This window comes from Centruroides sculpturatus, unplaced genomic scaffold (assembly GCF_000671375.1).
Source record: "Centruroides sculpturatus isolate CEXI.00-Female unplaced genomic scaffold, Cexi_2.0 scaffold976, whole genome shotgun sequence".
NCBI lineage: Eukaryota > Metazoa > Arthropoda > Arachnida > Scorpiones > Buthidae > Centruroides > Centruroides sculpturatus.
Window position 1 is genome coordinate 291,026 of NW_019385504.1, and position 13,978 is coordinate 305,003.

The 13,978-nt window shown below is 32.7% G+C and overlaps 1 protein-coding gene across 1 annotated transcript in view; it reads right to left on the reverse strand.

Moving 5' to 3' along the window:
• Positions 1-13,978, reverse strand: part of LOC111639622 (extracellular matrix protein FRAS1-like) — a 181,214-nt gene that overhangs the window by 140,314 nt on the left and 26,922 nt on the right. The window contains exon 3 of the mRNA XM_023385519.1: positions 4,929-5,069. Coding sequence (XP_023241287.1) covers positions 4,929-5,069 — 141 coding nt within the window. The remainder of the gene's footprint in view (positions 1-4,928; positions 5,070-13,978) is intronic.

Below are 13,978 nucleotides of genomic sequence, written 5' to 3' on the forward strand. Positions count from 1 at the left end.
AAAATTAACATTAGCCGAAACGATTAGCTCTATAAAAGCATTCAAAGCCGAACTACAGTTCCTCTCTTCTTCCGGAATCGCCATATGTTACCCAGTCGTCTATAGCTGCCAAGTCCACCATTGCTTCCAATGTGAGAGGTACACATGAAGACTCCTACAATTTCTACAAATTGGATGTGGTGTCCTTATATCCTTCTGTGCCAGTTTTTGAAGCCGTCATGCTTGCTAATTCCTTGATCATCAAAAAGAGTTTTAGTGTACAGCAAGTGCTAGACATACATGATGCGCTGACTTTCATCACTGAGCACAATTATTTCCTTTTCAACAAAAGCATCTACTTGAAGAAACGAGGAGTTCCTATGGGCTCCCCGCTATCTGCAGTCTTGGCCGAGCTCATTATGAGAGAAATCGAGCGTAGAATTTTCAACTCTCCCCTTACCATCAAGTATCCGGCTCTATACTTACGTTATGTTGACGATATCCTAATAGTATGAAAGGATACAGAGGAGGAATTTATCAAGTTTGTGCAGCAACTGTCAAGCATATACCCTACTATCAGTTTCACTTGGGAGAGGAAGCATGAGGATTCAATAGCGTTCCTGGACCTATCTATAAAAAAGTCGGTTGAGGGGCCGCAATTTTCTATTCATCACAAGTCTGACCTGTTACCGTATATTATCCCGGCAGATGCTTTTCAACCGTCGTGGTACATTAATGCCGCCATTGCTGCACTCGTTAGAAGAGCATTACTACTTCCGTCGACGCAACTAGCAACAAAAATCGAATTGGATATCATCAGAGCAGCGGTATCTCTTGCAGGATTTACGTATGGTAAATATGAACATGTGCTCCGTAAAGTAAAAGAGGCCCTATACCCATGTACCACGTTGTACAGAAAAGAAAAAGCATCCATGATCCAGTCTTCATTGCCGTATCTTGGACCAACTTTTATACGCATCAGCCGCATATTTCGGTGGTACAATTTCATACTACCCATAACCCCCCCCTACCAAACTTACGCAGATGTATCTGCAACGATCGGGACAGGCTAACCACTTTAGAAAAGTCAGGGGTTTATACGATACACCTAGAAAATCTGGCAACGGGTGATGTTACAAGATATATAGGAGCAACAACAAGAATGCTCGCCTCCCGCCTTGCTGAGCATCAGGAAGACATAGCTAAAGGAAGATGCTCTACATAGCTCGCTAAAAAAGTTCTCGAGCAAGGATACAACCCGTTATGGCCCAGAACGGCAATAATTAAATGCTGCAACAATCGAAGGCTTGTGTTTATCTGGGAAGCGCTTCTCACAGCCACTTCAGAAGCATGCAATGTTCCCACCCTCGATCTACCCGGGGTGTGGATTGCCTTGTATCGGCGCCTAAAAAACAAAATGCACCCAACATCGTATCGCCAACGCAGTAGCATCTCCACGCATGCGCCGCTAACATGGTAAAATAAAGATTCGAAATATCAAAAATCATTTGCACGTTCGTAACGGAATTTCCGGACGCTTGTTTGAATTTAAATATTATGTTCTTTTGGAACATCCTGCACATTTGTTTTCTTAAAAACTTGTTCTTTTCGCCTGAAGACGACGGTTATACACACGTCAAAAGTACTTGTGTGAATACTAAAGAAGTTTATTAACGCCGTACTCAGTGAATTTGTACCCAGAAGCTAAAGAAATAGTTACAAAGTTGTCTACACTAGATGTTATAGCTATTAATTCTATTGCAAAAAGTGAATATATCAGGCAATCTTTGGCAGAGAAACAGTATACTTTGCCAACAAATCCAACTCGTGTCATGGATCTGGTTCACTCACAATACAAACAGATAAAAGAAAGTTCGATTTCTAAAATTGCAGAGAAAATAACTTCAGGAACAAGGTTTAGTATATCATTAGACGAGTACTCCTCTCTAAACAATCGCCAATATATGAATATTAATGTACACACAGGGGAGGGAAAATTTTGGAATTTAGGAATGATAAGGATTTCTGGTTCTCTATCTGCTGAAGTTGCTGTTAATGTGGTCAAAGAAAAGTTAGCCAAATTTCATATTTCTTTGGAAAAACACATGGTGGATTGTGTAACTGATGGTGCAACTGTGATGAAAAAATGGGAAGATTAATTGAATGTGAGCACCAATTGTGTTATGAACATGGAATCTACTTAGCAGTGTGTGATGCTTTGTATCAGAAATCATCTACCCACCTTACAATGCTCTTTATTAATGAAAACCAACCAGAAGTAGATCACCAAAGAGATGAGTAAAACATTGATGAAAGTGAAGAAGATTTCACTCAAGGTATTGAGGTTAAAAATTTTATTTCAGAATATGAACACTCTAATGAAAATCTATTTGAAATAGATATAGCATCTGAACTGTATGAAATCGTTCTCTCTCAAATCATCAATAAAGTCAGAAAGATAGCTAAAACCATTCGTAAGTCACCCGTGAAAAATAATGTGTTACAAGAATACGTTAAACAGGATCGTGGAAACCCTTACATTTAATGTTGGATTCGAAAACCAAATGGAACAGTCTTTTATCTATGCTAGAACGGTATATCAAGATAAGACCATCCGTGTTGAAATCTCTCATTGATCTCAAAGAAGATAAAAATAATACTCTTAGTCTTGAAAAACAAGAAGTCAATGTAATTCGTGACATCGTGGCATTGCTAGAACCCTTAAAACTAGCTGTTGAAAAGCTAGGCAGAAGAAAATCTACTCTACTTTCAGCAGAGGATATTACCTTTTTCATTTTGAATGAACTGAAACAATTAAAAACTGCTTAAAAGTACATGAATATTTTGTTCTCCGCATAAAAGAGAGAAGAAACGAAAAATTGATGGAACTGTTACTTTACCTCACTGGTGAAAACAAATGCAAGAAGTTCGAGAGTGACAGCGCATTCCAACAATCTGAGGCAATTATAATTTCATCAGCAAAACAAATGTTTGATTGCCTTTTTGGAAAACCTGCTATTTCCGACTCTAGTGAAGGTAATGAAGTCAAATATGTAGAAGAATCACAGACTCTCACACTACCGAATGAAATGACTTTAGCCAATAAGCTAAATGCATATCTTGAAGCATCCGAGAGATCAAGAATACGACAAGAGCAGAGAGCAATAAACAAAGAATTAAGTGCTGGAGAGCAGTTAGAAACTGAGTTAGCAATCTTCAAAAAACAGGCATAAAATCTCAGAAAATTTCTCTTTTTTTGAGAGCTTTGAAAAGCATTCCACCCACCTCAATAGAGTCTGAAAGGGCATTTTCAGCTGCAGGTCTTTTTGTGACCAAATTGAGAACTAGATTGAGCGATCAAAGTATCGATCATTTTTGTTTTTTGAAGTCTTACTATGAAAATTTATAAGTTTTTTTTTTGAGAGAGAGATTTTTGTTCTCTTAAATTTTTCTAGTAGTATTTTATGTTCAATTAAAATATTTTTTGAGAAGTTGTATTTTTTGTTCAATTCAAAATAATTGCCTTTTTTCTCATTAAATTTATGGAATAAGTATATTTTTTATTTCATCTTTAGAAATAAAATAGTATTTTTTCGTAATCATTATTATGTTCATTAAAACTCCCAATGAAACACTTTATTTTACTTTCATCTTATAATGTAGGAGAACATAAATTAATTGAACCTACCACGTCCATATGGGTGAGAATGGCCCTAAACTTTTAGTTACTTACTATAAAATAAATTAAATTATTCAAATTTATGATACTCCTGTATGATATTTTTTATTCATATGAAATTCTATTTATTATCTCATCCCAGAATTTCCCAGTATCCCAGGAAAATAAATAATTTTTTTCCATAATCTCGCTGAAGGCAAATTTCCCGTGAAATGAGAAACCTAGTTGAGATGGATGTGCGGAGTGTCAAGGAAGAATAGAATAAGGAATGATTTTATTAGAGGTTCTGTTAAGGTGGGCCCCTTGAGCAAAAAGATGCAAGAATGTAGGTTGAGGTGGGTTGGCCACGTAGAGAGAAGTGACAATTATGTTGGAAAGAAGATTGGAAAACTGGTAATAAAAGGAAAGAGGAAAAGATTCATTGAAAAGATAAGGTGGACTTGAACCAGAGGGGACTATAGAGAGAAGAAGCCCTTGATAAGGAGAAATGGAAGAAACATATTAGAGAAGGAAATGCCAACCCCATATAAACATGGGAAAGGCAAGGATAAAAAAAAGAAAGAAACACTATGGTCTCATTGAATATATAGTACTTTTAGGATCTTCAATAGCACTATGCCAAGTTGCAGACTTGGCATTAAAATCACCTTCAATTAATATAGGTTTACATGTGTTGAGGAAACGGTAGACATCCTCAATGGCCAATGTGTCAGAAACGTAGACAGAACAAATGTAAAAGTGAGTGTTGTCATCAGTAATGCAAACTGTGGTTATGTATTTGGTTGTGTGTTGGGTAAAAAGGCAAGCAGTAATGTTCTTGTTTTTTATGATAATACCAGCCTTGATACAACAGCAAGGGTCCTGAGATTTTCCAGTAATTGAATCTGACTATCTTATTGTTAATGGTGTAGAGGTCTCAGATAATGATTATGTAAGCATCATGTAAATGTGTAAATGAGAAGGGAGCAGGCAGCTTTGCATTTCTGCACATTAATCTATGTGATCTTATAACTGCCTGTGTTAGTGTTGTGTGTATTATTCATAGCTGGTCCAAATGGCAGCTTGTGTTTTCATGCATTTGGTAATCTGGCACTGTAAGTAAGAAAGTATAATGTGCAGCTGCCCATAACATAAAACTAACTATTAATAACAAAATAAAGAATTAGCTGTATTCAATTAATATACTAAAGTAATTAAAAAGAAATTATCATTTTCATCTAGTCAGATAATAAAAAGTGAAAATAAATATTAATTAATATTGTAAACTTACGAAGACAAAAAGCATTTTCTGATGGATAATATCCTGGACTGCAAGATTCTTGGCAGAAATCGTCTTGTAAATAATAGCCACTTTGACAAACTCTACATTTGAAACTATTCTTAAAGCATTCATTACAAGTTTCATTACATGCTTTAATAAAAATAAAAAAGTAAATTTTATAAAAATGTATAAAATACAAAAACTTTTATATGACCATGTACAACACTGAGACACAATTAGTTGCATGTTTTTCAAATTACAGGGTTCCTATTCAAATTTTTGTTTTAATTTCCATGAGTTTCCCTGACTTCCCCTGACCAACTTTGTACAAACTCCCTGACCCTCATGTCCCTTACAGTATGGCACTTTGACAAAATAAAACAGCATTTGACTTACTGTTTTGCACATGTTTTGCTTCTCTAACATTTTAATTAGTTATTTTTTTCTAATTAACAGTAATATATTTTTTTATAATTGCAAAATTATTAAAATTAAAAATCAAATATTATTAAAATTCTGTTATTACAGTTTCACAGATCAGAAATTTGTTTTATTTAATTAAATAAATAATTAAATAAAACAAATTTCTGATTTGTGAAACTTTGTTGCAGTATCTGTAAAGCCAGTCCAATAAGTCCTGATAATCGAAAATACGTACTAGTAGACAAAAATTTATATTATTATAAATGAAGGACATTGAGGCATATTAATTTAACATGGAAGTTCATTTGCTATTAATATTAATACTATTACATTTTTTATGACAACACCATTGGTCTCAATATTGTGCATCATTATGCTTATAATTATTCTTATTTAACATAAATATGCTTATGTAAGCATCAATTAGGTCTATTTACAAATTATTTATAATTATGTTATATATTTTAACTGCTACATGACAAATAACAAAAATTAATTAAAACAATAAAAAATAACAACAAACAAACTTTGTATGGCAAATGCATTCTTAATAATTCAAAACACCATAACTTACTATTGACAATAAACCAGCGTTTTACTTTATTGAAGCTTTTAAAACGAAAATAAAAAATTCAGTCTTTCATCATCCTCAAGCAAAATGTTAAAAATTTATTGTTAAAATGTGTTATGAAATTAAAATAAGAAATAAGATTTCATTTAATTTCATAACACATTTTACACTAATGCAGCCTTGCAACCATGTAGAGTTTGTCTTTATAATTTGAAACTAATGCTTTAATTTCAAACAAAATTAAATTGTAAATCTAGGGAATGATAGAATATTACTGTATTTAATCGAATATAAGATTTGCCCTATTTTTGGAATCCCCTTTCAGAAAAGAATATTTCCTTGAATATAAGGTGCATCTCTTTTCTAGCTAATTTTCAGAAAAAAAGATTCTTTAATTATATTTTATGACAAAAAAAGTTTAAATTTCGCTACATAACTCTTCCAAACATTAGACGACAACTGATTTGCTTATTTAAAACAAACTTTGGGTACCTTCCACAATTCCTTGTTACATTGTTAATTTTTGGATTTTAATGATTGCATGTGATGTCTTTCTAACAGTCAAATCTCTCCTTTTTTGACCTTTTAACCTAGATCGATTGTTTTTTAGCACCCATATCAGAGTTCTATCTTCCTTGGTTGACATTCCCCCTGATCTGTTACGTCATTAGCCTTCGTGTTTGTTTTAACAACTACAGGTTTTTCCCTCTCATCTCACTTATGTAAGTAACATGACCTTTGGTCTGACTTCACAATAGTGTTTCACTTTTAACATGTAAAAATTAAATTTTAGTTTCGCCCCGTTCTGGAACCTCACACAAGTTATCCATTAGAAGACCTATAAAATTTCATGGCTTCACACTTTTCCCAATGACCAACAGCTTCCATTTGTCACCACTTGAGAAGTTTGAGTGGCACAACACAGTTATGCAATCCATTGCTTTCTTGGAACCAGATAAAGCAATGTGTTTGTAGCACAACAAGCCGTCTGGCATAGTACAATAATAAAGTCCAGTCTCAAAAAAGTAAAGTAGCACATGGGCAGCTATCTGTCCAAACCCAGCCTCCAGTTTGCCTATTGTGACAATATTGAGAAAAACATTTGCAATGTATTTTTTCTGCTATCACTGGAATGTATTATGTTTTGAAGAAAAGATATAGCTTCATTTATTTGTAAATTGTTTAACTGATGAAAAAATTTTGCTGATAAGAAAGTAGCAGATATATGCCAGTGAGTCATCTAGAAATGTAGCTCAATCATTGTCTGAAATGAAACAGGCTCAATCATTTTCTGCTGGAGCACAAATTTTAAAAAGTTACTTTTTTTGCAAACAAGATGCAATGTTGATTTATTTTCTTGACATAAAGGTTCTTAAATGCTTTTATAAGTTTTTAGTACTAGTAATATATGTTCCAATGGAGAAATGTTAATTTTTGTGAGGTTGCTGAATTGTGCTCTCAAGCTAGAATGAAAGAGGTGCAAATTTGTATGTGGGTGCAATAGACAGATAGTCAGACTCAACAGTTACAACGAAGATGTCCCAATTTATTTAAACGAAAAAAGGCTTACAGAAATAATGTTCTTAGTGTCTTAGCAGGTGAAGAGCAATACTGAGTTAACATATGCTTATGTGAATCTTCTATTTTTCCTTTTGTAAGAGAATCCTAAAAGAAGGATCCTGCTGTTGTTTTGGCAGCCCTGGAGTGATGTAATTACAAGTCCAAGAGTCAAGGGTGAAGTAGAAAATGCAACTGAGTAAGGTCTGGCACTGCAAGAAATCAGAGTGAGAAGCTCTGTTGTCTTTAAAATTCAGAGTTTTTATTATTTTCTGTCCCTGATCAGCTATTCCAACCAGTTGCCTTTCCTCATCCTCACTTTCTAAATGGTCATCATTCATTACTAGTTAACAATATCTGAACTTACATCGTGGGATGAGTAAAAACCAACATTTAATTTGATCCCAGCCAAAGATAGTTGATTTCAGGACTTATATTATCTAGTTTTCCTCTGTCTCGTTTCTGAGAAACGGTTTCTTTTCATTATTTTTTCTTTTATGGAAAAAAAACATATTTTAAAATATTAATAAGTTTAGTGTATTTCCAGGACCTCACATTTGGATAGCTGCATGTTTATATCATTCTAGTCACTTGCTATTATTTTAATATTGTCTAAATTTTCTGCTATTAATTAAATTCAGTATTAAAAACTTTGAATTTCATCAATGAGCTAAGTCTTGGATTAACTACAATGATAATTTTGAATTACAATGATGTGATCTGTTCGTATATTTGACTACACATCTACAATTTTCAAGTGTTTTAGTTATTTCATTAAATGTATTTGAATATATTCTGTAAACTTGTCAAAAGTATACACCAGAATTAAATTTAAATTGTGAACAACACATAAAATCCAATTGCATTCAGAAAGACAATTCCAATACTTTCCCTTGTTATGTATATGTCACCGGCCAAACCAGTTTATCTTATGCGTGTCAGGATATACTAGTTTAGCCTAGGACAATCTAGTTTGGCCTAAATACTTTAGACTTAACTAGTTTGACCTAGGCCAAACTGATTTATGTACTACAAATAGATGCCAGTGTAAAAAAAAATGATTTTGTGTAATTTGAAATGCCACCACAGTACATCCAGTGGTTAAAGTGTTCCTAGGTAACCCTAGTGGCGGTGCTTCGGTTAGGCTGGTTAGGTTAGGTTAACTACATTTTTAGTAGACGTTTCCTTTTTTTCTTTTGTTCAAGAACTACCGTGAATCAATAACTAGTGACGTTAAGCAATGGGCGGCCTGCCGGCGGCTCCCCTCCGGGAGGAGTCTGCTGGAAGCACAAACAGTCTGAAGTACCACCATTGAGGTTACCTAGGTACACATTAACCCACCCTGTAAAAATAAATAAAAGATTAAATATTTTATATGTTACACTAAGAAACAGAAACAAGTTCATTTTTAATTTTAGTTTGACTTTAAAAGTAATTTTTATTATTTCGTTTGAATTTTTGAAAATATTTTCGATTGTTAATTACCTTTAAAAGCGCATGGCTTAATAAAAAAAAATACAAACTGATAATTACTCATTAGCTTATTTTTATTTTATAGTTTTGTACAAGTGTTATGTCCTAGACTAAACTAGTATATCCTGAATGAGTAAAATAAACTAGTTTGGCCTGAAATTAAGTTTGGCCGGTAACATATACATAACAGCCAGGAAAATAAAAGTGCTTTTTATCGCTAGGCAGTTATTTGTAATCATAATATAAAATTTCTCTTTTAAATTAAAATTTTATGTAATTTTACTAAAATTGTCTCTACTTTTCATTTCTGACTGACTGTCAGTTGGGTGGAAAAAATGCTTGGAGATGAGATTTTAATCTTCAATATAATCTGCAGTTACAAAATAAAATAATCCATCATTTTTGTTGCCAATGATTGCTAGTTAAACTGAAATATTTCACTTACTTCAATCTCAACTTTCTTATTTAGCTCATCATGTATTACAAGTATTTGTTCTGAAACTGTAACAGCACTGAGTAAAATATCTGCAATATTGAATTTTCTGTTTCACTACAATATTCACTATATACTGTAGCATGTTCTTCGTGCAAACATCTTTTATGAACATAAATAGCTATAAGTTCTGCACTGAATCAAGATCTTCACATTTACAACTTCATCTGGAAATTCTTCCTAACAGTGCTAATTAGAACTAAAATAATACTTTCTCTCATTATTAGTTAGATAACTGGAACAAACAAACCAAAAGTAAAAAGTATATGACAGTTTCTTAAGTTAGGATGACCTAACAAAACTAATTGAAGCAAACAATTCTAGTACAGGAAATCCTCCTTAGTTTAAAATTCGAAGGATGAAATATTTGCCACTGCAAATTATCATATTTCAAATTATCCAAAATTTATATATTTACATATATGCTAAATATACAGAAATGTAATTTATTAAGAAAATTAAATACATCTACTTAGACAGAATATTTATATTATTATTAATTAACAAAAATAGCAAACTGAAGGAAAACAGCACCTGTCCGGTGAGAACCTCACAGGTTGCCAGAAAGGTTTTATAAAAAGTGAAGTGGAATTCCTCAAAACATAGCCCAAATGGCTCAAAAATAGTAAGTTGCCCAAAAGTTTTAGCTTAGAGCCCTACAAATATCTCAATCTATTACTCGTAGCCCAATCTTGCAATCCCGAAAACCAGCCATATTTTATGAAATAATAGAAAGAGGTAGTCCATATGTAAGGTGACCCAAAAATGTGTTACTGTAAAAACTAAGTCATACTGAGCAGATTAGAGTTGTTCTTGGTCTATTGTTCTCTTATAGTATGGAGGCATTTTGACCTAAAGTTCTAAATGAATGAGTTAACATATGCATATCACGGTTCGGACAAAATTTTCACTTCAAATTTCAAAGTAGTCATATTTTGAACTATCGTATTTACTCAAATATAAGACAATCTTGGATGTAGGACAAAATGTGACTTTAAAAGTCAAAATAAAGAAAATTAGATTTATTAATACAGTTCTAATTTTATTTCATTTAATAACAAATAAAATATCAAATGCATGTAAATGCATACATTGTCTCGCAAAAATCGCTAGCATTTTAAATTTTAAGGAAAATTTTGTAAAATCGGCAACATAATTTGTTCATGTAGAGCTGAACAATCTGGAACGTTTTTTGCCAATTCTTAAGTCAAATTCACTCTTTGCGGATTACACTTATGAATTTCTTCAATTTTCTAAATAATCATCTGTTTTCAGGTGGGAATGAATTAAACTTTATATCAGGCTCCCATGTAATTTTGGAATTCAATTCAAAAGCTTTGTTTTTCCTATTGCTATTCATCTTTACTCCTGGCAATACACAAGAATGATGCAAACAACCCAAATAAAATACTTTTATTTTTAAACACCAGAAGGTGAGAATCTGGTAAAATATGCATATACATAGCTTACAAAAATTATTCAAAAACAAAAAGAATCCTTCACTCATGCATATAAGATGACCTAAAGTTTTGAAGCAGTGAAAAATGGATAAAAACCTCGTCTTATATGCAAGTAAATACGGTAATCAAATTCCTTAACTTATAAATCTCTATATCCCTGGCTGGGACAAAGGTGCAGTTATGAACTAATGGGATTTTGAACTATCCAAGTTCAAATTAACTAGATTCCTGTATAACATCTGAAATTTACACTGGTTACTCCAAAGTATGGAATAGTTTTAAGGTGAAAAATGGAAAATACACAGAATTTGCATACTGTAACAAAAGCAAGAAGTTAGTGAAACATTACTGTGGCAGTGGTATTAGATCATTAAAACTCATCCTGGTTTTCACAATATGAAGTTGGCTCCAAGTGAAAAAACTGTTCTAATATCAAAAAAGTTACCTATCTGCATTGTGAAGTCATTGTTGTGAAAGTAGCAGACTTAGAAACAGAAAAAATTAAATTGAAAAACAATAAGGAAAAAAATATAAATAAAAACACAAAAATGAGACTAAGGTTATAAATTTTCATACATAGCTTTTTATGCATGTGATACTGAAGGTGCATCTTTAAAATTGACAGCAAAGCCTTTCTTAGTAGCTTTATAAATCTCAAGGTTTGAGTTGTGCAGGAACAGATGTGCTATGTTTCAGATGCTTGTTATCATACATCACTCAGACATCATTGTCACAAGCAAATGCTGCAAGTGCTGTTGTGCACGAACGCTTTCTAACAATGTAGTCATATTTCTTAAGTCTAATATTCAAAAGCTGTTAAATACAGTTGAAAACGTTTGTTTTTCTAATAAATTTAATTCATATTAATTTCATTACAGGTTTTTTGAGTGTTTTTACTGTAATTAAATTTTATTTAATTCAATAATTTGTAGAGTATTGGAAGACAATTTGGTCTCTTATTGTGTGGGGTCTGTGGTATTGTTTTTTCAGGTTTCATGTAGGTGATGCCCTGAGTAAGAAATTTTAACATGTCTTGTGGATTGATGATGATGTCTGTTAGGTGTTTAGCTAGTTCTTGGTGCAGTGATGTAAACTTTTTGTATCAGAAATTGTGAATGTTGTTTACACCAGGTGTCTTCCAGTTGTATGTTCTGCTAATAGTGTATTGGACATCGTGTATGTTTATTTCAGCACAGGGCATAGTAGCATAGTTGGTATGTTGTGCAAGTTTCTGTTCTCCTTGATCCAGCTTGCATCAGCATTGTGTTTTGACAGCATTGGACCAAAGAGAAGACCAATAAGTTGTGACTTCTTCTTCTGTTGGTGTGCCACTGTACTATGTATCAGGACAGTTTGTTTGTTTTGGTACTAATTTGTATCTAAAAGTTTGTTTTTATCATTGTTTGTAAATAACTTATTTTGTTGTTTTTGTAGTGTATATGTTTTGTATGTTGAGTCTATGTGCTTTGGCTAAGAGTTTCTGTTTCAGTGTATCAATGTATTCTGTGATGTGTATGTTGTGATGTTCATGTTTTGCATGTGTTTTGATTTTCTTGAAAATGTTTTTGAGTTGTTTGTTTAATTTGGGTGTTATGTTGTTTTTAGTGTATTGTGTCAGCCTGCCTAATTGCTGTCTAATGTCATTTATTTGTGTTTCTATTCTTCTCTGCCAGGCAGGCTTGTGATAGAATTGTGTTNTACAGGTAATGCCAATGTGTAATGCGATGGATACATTTTTACTTTGTACCACTCAGACACCAGAAAGACATTTAGTTCAACATCAATATCATCCTAGAATACAAAAACTAGTGATTGAATTATACCAAAATTCTCCAGATTCTAATTCTTTTGAACACAGTACAGGTAGCCCTCGATTTACGCCGCAGTTCTGTTCCTACAAAAGCCGGCGTAAAATGAACCCATATTTACACTGAGGTATAGGGTTAGGTTCTACGTAAGTAAAAAAATACGTAAATAATTTTGTTTATTAATACAATATAATACAAAATACATATAAATTTAATATTTAAAATGTATTTTATCATAAAATAAAGTGAAATGTTTTTATTAAAAAATTTTAGTTTCAGATCTCTTACATTTTTTGGAAAAAGTATCCATCTTTAATTGTTTACATTGAGAATTTTGGAATATAATCGAATGGATGCAATGATGCTCCTTTTTACATTTGCGCCTCACTCCCAATCATTGTCTAACTCACAAAGTTCATCCGTCAAACTTTCCATAGTTGAAAGGATACGTTAACCCACACAGAGTTACAGATGAGTGGAGACACTGATTGGTTGACCACCAGTCGCCATAGCGCATATATAAGGTCTAGCCAACAAGAAGTAGATTTGTCTCACTAACAATAGTTTGTGATCGCCGGAAGTGCTACTGCGTCGTAAGGTGTTTTCCTGACCAAACTGATACAGAATACATTCATCGGCGCTATGGATTTGGACGCCATTTATTGGACTAGAAAGTTTAATAACTTGACTCGTGGGTACCTAAACATTTAGTATTTTAATATTAATTTAATGCAAATGTATACATACCCAATAATATTAAACAGAAAAAATAAATATATTCAATAAAAATCTTTGTTTTAATGAATGTACAATGTTGCGGCTCGGCAAATACTCAACACTGAAATGAAAATCAGTCTGGCATAGGGAAAATCGGGGAATTGAACAGCAACGTTATTGTGAATCGGCGTAAACCGGGGGCTACCTGTACTTTTTTCTAAAGTTTATTTTAGTTTAGAAAAATTAACAATTTTCATTACCAATACAATACATTCATTAATTAAAAAATATCAAGTTTAAAAATAAAAAAAGATTGGAAAATGCAGAATCAATCTTTCAAAAGAAATAGAAAAATTCTCCATTTATACATGGACATGCATGCCTTTGTTGTGTACTACAAAATAAATTTGTAATCTTATATCAGATAAAGTTAATATTGCAACACTACTCATAAATAAATTACAGCTAATTCCCTTTTACTCAATGAACTATCCCATTACATTGTTTAGGATTGCCATCTTTGGAAACTGCTTCATTGGTCGATGCAATGACTGCAA